Source organism: Nothobranchius furzeri, chromosome 7, assembly GCF_043380555.1.
Source record: "Nothobranchius furzeri strain GRZ-AD chromosome 7, NfurGRZ-RIMD1, whole genome shotgun sequence".
In the NCBI taxonomy this organism is placed as follows: Eukaryota; Metazoa; Chordata; class Actinopteri; order Cyprinodontiformes; family Nothobranchiidae; genus Nothobranchius; species Nothobranchius furzeri.
In genome coordinates this window covers 56,039,274-56,054,058 of record NC_091747.1, presented here as the reverse complement: position 1 = coordinate 56,054,058, position 14,785 = coordinate 56,039,274, and the positions used below count along the sequence as shown (strand labels likewise).

Sequence of the window (14,785 nt, the reverse complement as noted above, 5' to 3'; positions counted from 1 at the left end):
GCAGAAAATGTTGGGAACCGCTGGCACAACATGGGGATAATTTAAAGAGAAATTCATTTGTTAAATGGCTAAAGGTGCAAGTTTACGAACGAGAGGCGTGGCTTCCAGCTGAAATCACGGAAGTAGGGAGAAGGGCTTAAAGATGCAACGCATTCTTCCACCTCTAGATGGTGCCATCTGGGAAGAAAATCAGGAATTCTACTTTACTAAATACAAGATATTTTTATTAAGAGACAGTTTGATGAGGTTTCTAAGTGTGATTCTGCTGCAGTATAAAAAGCTTCTGTAGATTATGGAAACACTTTTAAAAATATAAAATCAAGGTTATGCTGTAAACATAAAAACCTGTAAGTCCTATAAAACCTAAAAAATATAAACGCCTGCAAATAAATTCAACCGGAAGCTTAAATGTCATTTTAAATGATCTTTTACAAGCATGCTCTCGTGTCTCGTGGTTGTGAAGTTTGAGAACATAAAAAATGATCACAGTAGAAACAGACTGATTTTTTGTGGCAAACATGCAGTCATCTGCCATAAAAAAGCAGAGTGGGGAAAAAGAAAATGAGCAAAGCTGTGCAAACCCATTCAACTGCAAAACACCTTGCCTGCGGTATCTGTTGTAATCTGATATCAAATATTTTGGAACAATAAAAAAGAGGGATGTCAGATGGGAAGAATCAGAGAACCAGAACTTGCTTAGCAAAAAAAGACAAAACTCACAGAGTACCTTAGTTTAAATTGACTGCACTGCAGCTGAAACTGAATGTGTTGTGCGTCGGTGGGAATTAATGCAAACTTCTATTACGAGTGCCAACACTTTCCTCAATAGTTTCCATAATTTGTCACTTCCTGCTGTGTTAGCATCCAGGAACATCTAATGAGTGGGATGGTCTCATTCTCTCCCTCTTATATGTCATCTTGTCACAACCATACTTTTTTCCATCAGCCTACTCTGAACACTTTGCCAAAATCACAATTTTCATCTTCTCGCATTTCTTCTGACTCAGCCTCTCCTAGTCTGTCTCCCTCACTACTGCATCCTTTTTACGTTTTACCTCAGATCACATTGTTTGCTGCATTTTATACAAGAAAATAGGCCAAGGATGGGTTCTGCTGATGGGGCGATATTGGATTATCAGACCACAGAGGGTGTTTTTTTCTTTTTTATAAAAGGCGTGAGCAAACTCCAGCCTCACTAGTTTAAAGAACAATGTGCAGGATGTATTGGAAGAAAACTGCATTTATCAGAAATACTTTAATCATGTAAATAAAAAGCCAATGAAAATAATCAAATGAATTGTTTCTTTTTTTTTAAATCCGTGAAATTTGTCCCCGTGCCGAGAGCCAGCTTGTGTAGCAGAGGATTGGACCCCCAAGGTTCCTGCCTTCGGCGACCACCCACCTCACATTGCACCAACCCCTTTGGCCCATCCGGCCCATCCAATGAGTGGTGAGCTATGGGTTGAAGATAGAGTGCAAGATCAACAGGTGGATTGCAGGTCATCTGCAGTTACGCGGGCGACATGCCGATCTGTCGCGGTGAAGAGAAAGTTGAGCCAGAAGGCTTTACTGGTCAATCTATGATCCAACGCTCATCTATGGCCATGATCTTTGGGTAGTAAAAAACAAGAAGATCACGGATACAAGTGGCCGAAAAGAGTTTTCTCTGCAGGGTTGCTGGGCGCTCTCTTAAGCCCTTTTTATAAGACACACCATGCCGGCAAATCGGCGTAATAAGACCGCAATGGTATGTCTAAACGCGCCATGCCGGCATGGCGTTGCGCAAATTTTGCGGCATTCGTTCCACCTCTCTTGGTAGTAATACTGCGGTAATGGTCTGTCGTGTGCGCCCTGGCGCAACAGAGGCAGATGTCATGATGATGTGGGGAGTTATTGCTGAGCTCCGGCTGGCAAATTTATTGAAAATGAAAGTAAACACAGGCAATAAGGTTTGCTTTTTGAACAAAATCAGCTGAGACGGCAAACTGGAGCGCCGCAGCGCTCCACGAGCCTCTCTGTTAGAGCTGAAGCTCAGATCACCAGAGACTGCACAGGGACTGATGGGGACAGACACCTTTAGGAGCTGCTTGTTAAAAAAACGTAACGATCACGGCTTCAATCGCAATAAAAAGCAAGTAATGTCCAAGATAAATGGAAGTCTGCGGCAGAGCAGGGACCGCCCCCATTCCCCCTTTATGCCGCCATCACCTAATCTTTTGTAAAATTGCCACGATTGTGCCACATTACCGCCACGGTCTGATCTTATAAACAACATTTATCCTCCCCAGGGAGCCGCGGCAAATCCCGTTTTGCAAACGCTATGGTCCTGTAAAAACAGCTTGAGAGATAGGGCGAGAGGCTCGGTCATCTGGGAGGGGCTCGGAGTAGATCCGCTGCTCCTAGTTTGTAAAATAATTTGTTTTTTTGACCACTTCTTAATTTAATTAGGTTTCCGCATAAATAAAGCAGCACTGAATGATATACCTGTAATTTTCTAACTGTTGACTCTCCATGTGTTATTTTTTTCATTTTTAAACTCAGAATTGTTGTCTAGTAGTTTCTTCTCAACAGTTCATCTAGTTAGAGTTTCTCATTGAACTGTTTACTTTGAATTCCTCAGTGTCATACACTATTGACAGATAGTAGCAGCGTGCCTCATTTCAAATGCCATCAGGCTTTCAATATTTATCCATCATATAAAATGATGCAGAGTAAAAATAAAACATTTTTTCCTCCCTTTATTCTAAATACGGTGCCTTTGCCAGGCTAGATGACAGGAGCCCAGGAATATTGCAGTGACAACCCTGTCTACCTATTAGGAAAAAAAAACCCTGCAAGGATGAGTTATATAAACCCGTGTTTATGTGTATGTGTGGCACATAAACATGAATTTTAAACATAGTTCACCAGAAATGACATTATTAAGGAACATGGCCTTGAGCTAGCATATAAATGTCTTAATATATGCGTGAAGATATTTAGACCCATCCAACAGCACAGCAACTTATGGACACACACACCGTGTGAGCAAATACTGACAGCTTCCTGAGGGGAGTTAAGAAATGATGATTGAAAAATATCTTAACGTACAAAGGGTGATAAGCAGCTCAGCTGTCATCGTATTGCCCAATGAGTGGGAAGAGACGGTACGAGTGTGAAAGAGGAGCAAGGGAAGAGAATGACTGTAAACTGGTTGTGTGTGTGTGTGTGTGTGTGTGTGTGTGTGTGTGTAAATACATTTATGAGGAATCCTGAGTGATGGCCTGGCGAGGACACGGATGGATTGTTGCAAGCTAAGTCGCACAAATTTCTGCACAGCACACAACATGCAATAATTACTGTAGTTACGGCATCATAAAACGGTTATTTTTACTACGCCGCAGTCACGTCGTTATTTAGCAGCACATGCCCAGCTTTTGGTGTCATTACCGCAATGCAGACCTATCATTAGAGCACAGCCTCAACAGAGTCTCCTGAGCCACTTAAGTTCAGAGGATGCTGTGGTTCAGTGATGTTAGTGCATCCCTCAGTGCAAAGCAGGTTTATGACACAGAGGGTAATGGGGCTACAAGCTGGAGGTTTACTCTAATCCATTATGCTCCGAAATTCTCAAATGTAGAGAACATATCTGCATAATTCCCCACCTGTCAGTTTGGAGTCAAAACAAACAGATGAAAAAACAAACAAACAAACAAACATAAAAAGAGCGTTTATGTGCTGCTTTGTAATAGCTGGGAGTGAGCTAACAGCAGCAGGCGTTCGTGCTTGAGAAGCAGAGGAAACTTTATAAATCCCTTCTTTTTCATCAGAATGGACTGAGAGATGTTTTTAAACATTGCTACCCCTCTTAGGTTTTATTCACTGGATACATTTCACTAAGCAACACAAACTAATGCTTGGAAATTGTTGTAAAAGATAGTGGCAACCTGCTCCTCTCCTCCCTCATGGTTCACCTGATCAGGATGAATTACGCTCCTTTGTTGAGGAGTATACAAATCAAATGATCCTTTAAAAAACTATTTCATGAACTCGTTCTTTCCGGTTTGATGATGTGTTTGTTGAATTGTGTTTGGCACTGTAATGATGGCTAAGTGCCCTCAAAGTACAACTTGTACTACAATCAAAATAAGGGTGTGAAAAGGAAAATCACTATTTTACCGTTTTCTTTCAAGAAGGAACAATTATTTGTTGTAATTTATTATATCTGCTGACATTTTATAGGGCTGATTTAAATTTCTGTTTTTTTTTTCTCAGGTTGAGCATTTCATTTCAATGAGGTGGGTCAAAATAATTTCCTTTGGGAAGTGTTTTTTTTTCCTTTATTAGAAATAATCCAACCCCACATTGCTTGAGTTGAACATCAGTAAAAAGAGACTGATGTTATTCAAGTTAGGCGGGTTGAATGACTGGAACAATTCCAAGTTAACAAGACCAATGACTTGTTGGGAGTTTGGTTGAATCAGAGTAGATTTGAGAAATGTATTTCATCCCTTCAATCAAAAGTTGTCCAGCAGGTTCATGTATAACTTTTAAATGATCAGCTTGTTTGCTGTCAGGTCTACGTCACACAGCTTTCTATGGCATTAAAATGAATAAAAATGATTCATGGGGCTCATATAGTAAAAGCGTGGCTCCGGGAGCACGAGGCATCATTTTCACACATGGATTGGCCACAGAGTCCAGACCTTAACCCCATCGAGGATCTCTGGGACGCTGGAGAAGACTTCGTGCAGCGCTCAGACTCTTCCACCATCAATGCAAGATCTTGGTGAAGAATTCATGCAACGATGGATGGAAATAAATCTGGTGACATTGCAGAAGCTTATCGAAACAAAGCCACAGTGAATGTGTGCTGTAAGTAGGGATGGGTACCTTTGACATTTGAACCGATCCGGTACTAATTCCCGGTACCTACGAATCGATACCGGTACTTAACGGTACCAATTTTCGATACTTTTGAGTGTTTAATATTTTAATTCTCTTTTACAATTAGATACACATTTTTCTCAATATATAACCATATTTGATAAATATCACGATAAATAACATACAACTGTTTGTATTTTAACATCGTCCTTGTAGTTTTATAAGCTGATAATTAAACTGAAGCAAACATCTTTACTGTGAACTAAATTTACTGTGTATCTTCATTCCTTTTGCTGTCCTTTTTTCTTTTGATTTTTCCTACTGGGAAGTTAGAATTTCCGAGGAGAAAGCGAACGCACCATTAGATGATAACGGTGGCAACGGAAGCTAACATATCAAGGTAACGTTATCTTACATTTTATTTACCTACCGGATCAGATTAAGATGAGGATGTCTCACTTAGATCTTTGTCATCATCACCCAGTTACCCATCACATTTAGTGAAGTGGACCCAAGCGTTAGCGTGCGTTCTTTCTACCATGCTGCTCTGTTTACAACTCGCTCGCAGCGGCCGATGACTTAACGCTCTTGCGCATGTGCAGCTGTCTAGGCAAGTTCTCATTGTGAAGAACGGGTACCGAAACGAGGCACTGTTTCAAATGAAGTGAATCGGTGCTCGGTCAGTACTATGGAATTCGGTCAGTACCTTAACAAGTACCGAATTCTGTACCCATCCCTAGCTGTAAGCAAAGCTAAAGGAGGTCCAATGAAGTATTACAGTGTGAGCTTGTTTTTGGCCAGGCAGTGTATTATGAAGTGGGCCTCATCTTCCTTGTCACTGCAAACATGATACACACACTATAAAGTTATTATCACATATAAGCAAACAGAGCATTACGATGCTAGTGTTCTCAGGTAAGTTGAACGCCATTGTTACTTAGTTGGAGATCATTGCTTTTCAATCAAGTCGTGTCTGATTTATGCTGAGAACTGAACGGATAGGCTGGGTCTAAATGCTACACAGTAGGTAGCACATTAAGGACTTAGCTGCCTTATTCAAAAAGCATGAGGTGATTTCTTTTCCCCATTTTGTTTGGTGCTTGTCAAACAGATGTGGTGCATTACCTAATTATACCTTCACTTGCATCCATACTCATTTTTAAGCAGTTAAAGTGGCATGGCATCACCACATTATTATTCTGTTAACTCCGGCAGCCCTCTCTGTAACTATTGTCTCGTGTCGACTCTAAAAAAGACACATCAGCCTCAGCATCACATGTAAAGCTGATCTTCTATATTAAACTCTTGGTTTAGTAAACCTGGCAGAGCAAATCAGTCCTGTTTAGCTTCTGAATGAGCAGTGATAGAAGCTGTGTGACTACGTGAGCTCACGGTTAGGTACAACTATATTTCCCAGAAGGCTTCGACACAAGTCTAAATCATACGATACTCTAAAAACTCCTCTTCCTGGGACAACCCATTAGGTTCTGGCATGTGTTTTTGGTAATTACATTTACACAAAGGGGATAGGAAATGTCAGGTAAGTGTGGTCAGAGTGATGAAATTGTAATTAGGAATACTTTATTGATGGGGCGTATCAAGAGAAATCAACATGAGCTAAATTAGTTTACTTAATTGAACTTGTTAGATTTTACTTTGCTGACAACCAGCTTCCTCTCTCACCAGCTTCAACTACCAATCTCTGCGGTCTAACTCTTCTTTCAGATTTCCTGATCTGACTGTTGGAAGAATTTGCATACATGAGCTGATTAACAATTATTTGCAAGTTGCAGAAATGACAGGGCATTCATGATGTGACTGGTACCAGAGGGAAATACAGAGCGTGAGGCTGATGAGGAGATTGGGGCTGGGTCTGAGGCTGAACCAGGAGGCGAAGCTCTCCATTTACCGGTTGATCTACGTTCCTACCCTCACCTATGATCATGAGCTTTGAGTAGTGACTGAAAGAATGAGATCGTGGATACAAGCGGCCGTAATCAGTTTTCTCTGAGGGTGTCTGGGCTCTGCCTTAGAGATAGGGTGAGAAGCTCATTCATCCAGGAGGCGCTCAGAGTAGACCCACTACTCCTCCACATCAAGAGGGAGCCAGTTGAAGTGGCTCAGGCATCTAGATAGGATGCCTCCCTGGTGAAGTTTTCCAGGCACACCCAACTCAGAGAAGACCAAGACTCTCGGCTGGCCAGGGGACATCTTGGGATTCCCCTGAAGGAGCTGGCCCAAGTGGCTGGAGAGAGGGAAGTCTGGGCCTCTCTGCTTAGGCTGCTGCCCCCAAAATCCCACTGCAGACAAGTGGATGATAATGGATGGATGGATGGATGGATGGATGGAATGATGGATGGATGGGTGGACTGGTACCAGAGTACACCAGTAATTTTGGTAAACCAATACATTGAGCAGAATGTTCCAAAACAGCACGGACTTTATCCCCCTTTAGGGCTCACTGAAGAAAAAAATCACAATCACATTTGCTTTCTCAACTCCAATAGTTTTCAACACGGTACTATTAGGTTTTAAAACATTTCCGCAAGTAAACATGGAATCCGATATCACAACTATTTAAGTTATAGATAAAAGTCAAAAACGTAACTGGAGACAAGGCTATTCCAGCTGGTCCTGCAAATTCCCCCAAAGTAATAACAGAAAAGAATATTTGCTCAACAACTGACAACTCATTTGAAATTTACAAACTAGATTAAGACAAGACGAATCGCGGCATTTACTCCTGCTTGAAAGAATTTTATTCTTTCTAATGAGTAAAAAAAAAAAACGTCTGGATGTAACCAAAAAATGCCCCTTAGGGTGAGAGCAAGGCTGTAGTGGCTGACAGCTTAAAACTCTTTCTTTATAGAATATATCATACATTTTTCATCATAGAAATGCTTTGAACCCAAATGTGGGGCATCATTTCAATGAACTTCTAAAAAGTCTTTATGTCACTCGAGAATGGCACTGCTCCGACTTGGGCTTCCCCGAGCAAGCTGGATTTAATTCTAGTGCAAAAACACATTTATACAGTCAAAACAAACAAACAAAAAACCCACAGGAAGCAAGAAATGTCAACATACATCGTAGACGCAACCACACAGAACATGCCGCAGCCTAAAGTCTCAGAAAAAAAAAATCTCAAATTTTAGTTCAATATTTTATTTCTTTCCCCAAACCTCAGAGGGAAGTCATTACTTTTTGCCTTCTAAATATGCATGTGGTTAATTATGCATCTTGTTATCACTGTCTAATCTGCATAAGACTCTGATGTATTAAGCCCCCCTCATTACCATTCGGAAGGCCACCTTACAGGTGCACCGAGTAAATACACTGTACTACACATTGTAGCTTAGATAAAACACACATAAACTCATATACAAGTCAATAAACAGGGCTGAAGGAGCATGTACACATGCATATTCAAACACGCATAGCGACATGTTCAAACAAGCAGGCGTGTGATCGCTCAAGCGTATAGACTCCTAAAAATGTACACGGGCACGGACAGGCGCTGGCGGTGACACCCACTACGGTGGAGACACATTATGCAACCCGGCTGGCAGAAGGTTCAGGTTTCCCTCGAATGGGTGGTAGTTCGGCTGGTGCCAACTCATTAAGAGCACAGCTGGCTGTGTGAGTTAGAGTGGAGTAAAAACCGCTGGAGTCTTCAGATCAGCTTCCAATAGATTTTCACAAATTGATCAAGAATACAGAAAGCTCGACGGGACGCGTTATGCATCTTCAAAGGAAAATTTGTTTAAATCAAATGTTACTGTAAATTACTACTGGAATTGATGTTTGCAATGCTTCCACCGTGAATGGAAAACTTAGAATCTTTTCTTTCTGATAAAAAAATCATCTTCAAACATTAAAAATGCACTCAAAACACTCGTATTGCATATATATCCAGTTTGGCTCAATGCGTTTCTGCAAACTTTCCACTGAAAAAACAGACTGGAGGCTAATAACTGACTGCCAATGAGAAAGGACTCACTCAGGTTCCATTTGAGTCCCGTGGTGACCACTTGGCAGGGTCCACCTACTGGAATCAGGCTGCACCAGTCACCCTCTAGACCTGTGTTCACCCCGAGTCTGTGGCAGCCCTGCTGGCACAAAACATGGGTGACATAAATTAGCATGCATGTGTTCAAATAGCAGCAACATCAAAGACGAAAAGAGAATACAAAATATGGAACAGGACTTCTTAAACTTTTTCAACTCAGACTGAGAACACCAGTTTCTCTGCCAAGAGACTAACTAGAGAGAGAGCTATTTTTTTACTACAACTAGAAATCTACTGCATTGTGTGGTACAGTCGGGATTTCCTTTTTTTCTGATTGGTCATTTTTGAGCTTCCTAGTCTCGCCCCTCAAGTGATCTTCCAGCTAAAAGAAAAACTCTGCAGACTGGAGACTGTATCCAAGATGTGTCTGCCACTCTTCAGAGCCATTCAGGATGGTGTCCAAAAGCACTTTGGTGAGATGATGGAAGACGCTGCTGCAATCCTTCTTCCAAAGTTCAAGACCACCCGGACTGAGTGGCACGATATCATTGAAGCAGGTAATTTTTAATAATTTAATATCATACCTTAATCGGTTTCTTATTCATTTCAATCCTGTCAACATACTTAAAGTTCAATTATACGAGTCTGTCGACACAAATTATAGTATTTGTAAGGCATGGATTACTAAAAACAATTCTTGTTGCATCTTCTATCAAAACTTAATTGCCAGATATATTAAATATGTGTTATGTATTTGTCATTCAACAGGTTTGATCAATATGAGAAGACATCTTGACCAGATGGCAGAGGCTGGGGCGGAGCAAGTCAAGCAACAGTCATCACATCTTACCCTCATCTTTGTTTAAAAGTGCTTTTCAGTCCATCGGTCCCAGCGTGCTCTCTATAATTAATGCTTCTCTGGTTTCTGGTCAGGTCCCTGCTTACTTTAAGAATGCTGTAATCCACCCGCTTCTTAAAAAACCGAGTCTTGACCCCTCTCTCCATAGCAGCTTCAGACCCATCTCTATACTTCCGTTCTTCTCCAAGATCTTGGAAAAGGTTGTGGCTAAACAACTCACAGCTGCTCTTGATGAATATAACATCTATGATAGCTTCCAGTCAGGTTATCGTAGAGCTCATTCTACTGAAACAGCTCTTCTTAGGGTCTCTAATGACCTTCTGACTCACAGTGATGCAGGGGACTGTTCTGTTCTGGTCCTGTTGGACCTGACTGCAGCCTTTGACACTGTTGACCATCACCTGTTAATGGAGAGGCTGAGAGACTGGGTAGGCCTATCAGGATCTGCCGGGGGGTGGGGGGTGGGGGGTCATTCAGGAAAAAGTCATGGGCTTGTGACTATAACCTAATTTATGTTACTAGTTTGCAGTGTAACTGCCTTTGCACTTCAATATGCATATTTGTTCATTTAATAAAAAACGGCCACTTTGACATTTATACCCCATTGTCTTTTTTTAACTATTCAGAAGAGCCCGTCCTTGCACAGTCAAAAAAGTAACTAAGTAACTTTTACTCTGACTACATTTGAAATAAGCTACTTTTTACTTTTACTTGAGTGCATTTTGAGGCAGGTAATTTTACTTGTAATTGAGTAAAATTTCATGAAAGTAATTATACTTGTACTTAAGTACAACATTTTAGTACTCTTTCCACCTCTGTTTATTATATACTAAATTGAAAACAGTTTTACTTTTGTAACGGAATCAAAGTGATGTAACTAACCAAAGTTGTATTTTAATACAGTGTTAGTAGTTCACTTTTTATAAACAGAAGAATAGGCTGTTTTTATCATCAGGGAGTTTAATTAAACACTCTGTATTGACTTTGAGACAATAAAAGAGAGAGAGATGGGATCGTTTGAGAATCTTTAATTTCTGAATTATAAATTCTAAATAATCTACCAGGACTACTCTGTGATGGATGAGAATGGATTCGGATGTTGTGTTGGTGCGTGTGTGTGAGTGCGTGTGTCTGGTTCAGATTCTCTAGGATGACGTAATCGAATCTGGTCGTCTTTGTTATGACTAGGTATCACGAGGCTTATAAAGTGATGACATGAGCCGCTATTTTGCCGTGTACGTACCCAGTGGGGTCTCCCAAGTAGATCAGGAATTGCCAGGTCTGGAAACCTCGGATGTACGGTGGAGCTGTCGGTGCAGCGATCACAACGTTTCAAAGCCCGTCTGGAGGGTTGACCCCGGTACCGTTCAGCGGCGTCAGCAGGTGCTCTTATTTTGAAAGGACGTCGTCTGGTTGTTAAACGACGAAAATCTCCCGTTTCACAGTTCTTAGTTTAAAGAAAACGCATCCGGCCAGGCTGCGCTTGTCTTTAGGATGATGGTGAACAGAACTGAAGTCAAGATGGAACTGACTTAAAATGGCGTTGCCTTGTTTTATATCTCTGAATTGTTGATAAGTTTCAGTAAAGTAGATTGGACACTTGAAGTCAACACCAGATTCTCCTGCGGCAGCCGAAAGCTCTGATTGGTTGGAACAATGTGTCATGCATTTCTATGGAGATGAGGATCAGTATGTCTGCACCGTAGTCCTGGTTTCATTAAACATAATTCATGACATATTTATTTCACAGATCATTCACTTGATTATTGTTGATCAACATCTGTTTTGCTTAATAATTTTAATCACAAATAAAGTACTTTGATTAGGTAAAGCTTCTTCTTCTCCTTCGGACTCTTCTCCTGGAATGTAAACAGTCTGAGGAACAACCCGACCTTGGTTTTTCTACATGGTGTTATTGTGCCCAGGGGCCAGCTGTATGGAGTTGAAAACCATGAACTTCATAACCTTACACTTTGAGCAACACAACACAAACTTGCATAACAAAATAGAGGTTTTTATTTCAGTTTTATTTATCCTCAACATGCTGTTTAAACATTATAGTTTCAATGATGGCAATCTGAATTAACTCCAGAAAGTTATAAAGAGTGATCAGTTGATTTGCTAATAAATGCAAAGTCCCTCTTTGCAGTGAGAGTGAACTTAATCCCTAAAACCAATCCCACTGTATTGGCAAGGAAAGCATCGGGACTGACAACCAAAGCCAGCAGCGAAATCAGGCTCCAGAGAAGTTTGCTCAGATAAATCTGTAGGCAGGCCTGAGTGCTTCTACTCACACGGTGAAGATGAGACCTTTAGAAGACAGCCTGGTGTCAAATAGGGCAGCAAAAAAGTCACTTCTCTCCCCCCAAAAAATTAAAATGAATAAAAGCACCACGGACAGACTTAAGTTTGTAATGTGCAGGAGTTGGACCACTGAGGTTTGAGGGAAAGTAATTTTCTTTGATGAATCCTCTTCTGATTGTTTGAGGCCTTTAGAAAAATGATTGTCTGGTTAAGAAAAGGTGGGTTCTGTGCCATGCCAACAGTAAGGTATCCGGTGAACATTCATGTGTGAGATTACATCTCAGTCAAAAAAGTGGACTCAAAACACAGAAACGAATGGTACCTAAACACCCTCTGACAATAACGCCTAATCATCCCAGAGCTGTCTTGGTGCAGAACAATGACTTTTCCAGAATGATGTTGCACTGTACTCAGGAACCAAAACATAAAAATCAGCGTTTCCGGGCAAGAAAACGTCTCAAACCTTCACCCTATAAAGAATTTGTTGTTACCGTAAATCCTCTAATACAGGCCGTTATTCAATTAAAGGCCGGGTCTCCAATTTTGGCTGGTATCGGAGTCAGCGGAGGTGAATAATGCCCGGTCTCTTATTGTGGCCGGGTGGAATGTGGTAACAAGCAAGTATGAGCGTCCCAGCGGCAGGGTTATAGTCCCCAAATCAACCAGCAGGAGGCAATAGAGGTTCACACAGACCTTTATTAAGCTTTTTCTTCAACGCTTTGTAACGCTACAGACACGATCCTCTATCACGCTCCTACCACACAGAGTCACGGTGTCAGTTAACCATGCTAATTCAACCCGCTCCACAGAACACACATCACCTTCCCTGTGGCTTACATAACACTCACACAACACGCAAATCAGCACATAGGAACTAGCAGAACGATAGGAAACACATATAACACAATACCCAGAATGCACCTGGCTTACAACCCCAGCCAGGTCATTACACTATCAAGTTCAAAGAGAACGTGCTGATTATGCTGCAGAACACTCTGGGGAGCAGCAGTAGGGGTTGTATGAACTAGTCAACTTCACTATAGTGGCTTTTTATGCCTGTCGTCGACTAGTCGCTGTCACGTGATAATGACCGGCAAGATGCAGCCCTCGGAAAAGACAGCAGCCTGCTGTCAGCAGGTGACAAGCTCCTGCGCTCGGGGGGGGAACGCGCTGTGCCAGACCGTAGGTACTGACACGCGATCGTTCATATCGGTTCATTTCCTTTAATGTTTTCTGTCTTTTATTTGCGCCTGATGTGTATCGCTGCTGTGGAGCGGGGCGCTTCACCTTGTCCTCCGACGCACAGATCACTGATGCGGCCGCCAAGCAGGGAGCGCTCCGCTGTTTTCGCGGTCGGTAGATCTGCCTCCTGAGCACGGCCACAGTAACAATCAGGTGTCGCCACCTCAAAAACAAATTTAACACGCGATCGTTCATGTCAGTTAATTTCCTTTAATGTTTTCTGTCTTTTATTTGCGCCTGATGCATTTCGCTGCTTGCTGTGGAGCGGGGCGCTGCGCGCATCACCTTGTCCTCCGACGCACTGATCACTGATACGGCCGCCAAACAGCGAGCGCTCCGCTGTTTTTGCGGTCGGTAGATCTTTTAGAACTGCAGTTCAAAGGTAACTCATAAGGTGAATATATATGAACCCAGGTAGCAGTTTCTCTTTAGGACTGAGAGGAGATGCAGGAAGATAATAAACAGACAGGACAGAAAAATAGTCAAATAAAAACAAGTTAGTTTTTGTACCTGGTGGTTGCAACAAACAGACACCATTGAAGGTAATCAGAAGTGAGGAACAGAAAATGAAATAATTATTTTAATGTTTAGAGCAGCAGGAACTCTGAGAGGCTGCAGGCGCATCAGTGAGTTTGCGGCCGCTGCGCAGGGGGAGGGGGGAGAGGGCTGAAGCAGAAACTACCGTTGTTAAAAGAAATGTGTTTAACTTTGAAAATGTGGGCGCAATTTTAATTGTCAAAAACTCCAGCGAACCATTAGTTCATTTTGCTCAAATAGAAATAGAGGCCTGCCCGGGCCTGTATTAGAGGATTTACGGTAGTCCTCTAGAGGCAGGAGGAAAAACAAAAAGCCGCAAATTATAACAAACTCCATTGAGGTAAATACATGGATGAATGTCCATCCCCATAGGGTTACGCAAACAGGTAAAGTACATTGCAATATTCAAAAATCTTAGCATAAACAAGGTCTATTCATGATCTGGAAATAAGTTACTAAGGTGTCTGAAAAGACGGAGACAGATATTCATGAGATTTGGAAAAGTCAAGATATTCCTCTGAAGGATTAAGAGAATCGCACAATATAGGTGCAAAGCGAACGTCCACCTCATGCTGGATAATGATTTCTCTATGAGGACCGGCTAGACTAAATGTAAAAAGGTCAAAAGAAAGTTTGTTCTTCTCACAAAAGTATGCAAAGAAAGACAACTTTCTTCCGCCACATTTTTCAGTGAGAAACGCTGCAGCTGCAGGAATGTCTTAATGAGACACAATAAACATTTCCACTAAAACTATCTACATGCTAGTTCAGCAGCGTCTTTAATCAAAGTGTTTACAGCAACTAAAACCCTCATGGTTACACAGACAAATGACAGAGTGAAACTACGAGACTTGTTGCGGAGCCAGAAGAGAGGAATGATGGAAAACATTTCAAATTTGGAGTTTTTAGAGTTCACAAACAAACCTAAGGTGGTTTTCTATGCAAACGCACAGCACCTCTCTGTGTAT

General features: G+C 41.6%; 1 protein-coding gene across 7 annotated transcripts in view; it reads right to left on the bottom strand.

Annotated features, from left to right (window-relative positions):
* Window positions 1-14,785, bottom strand: part of tpk1 (thiamin pyrophosphokinase 1) — a 152,609-nt gene that overhangs the window by 33,000 nt on the left and 104,824 nt on the right. For 4 of the 7 annotated variants that reach the window (XR_011521109.1, XM_015955371.3, XM_015955373.3 and 1 more), the window contains one exon: window positions 8,867-8,978. Coding sequence is in view for 5 of the 7 variants with exons in the window: in XM_015955371.3 (XP_015810857.3) it covers window positions 8,867-8,978 (112 nt within the window). In the remaining 2 variants the exon portion in view is untranslated. The remainder of the gene's footprint in view (window positions 1-8,866; window positions 8,979-14,785) is intronic. The other 3 variants (XR_011521110.1, XM_054751104.2, XM_015955372.3) reach the window with 1 other exon arrangement.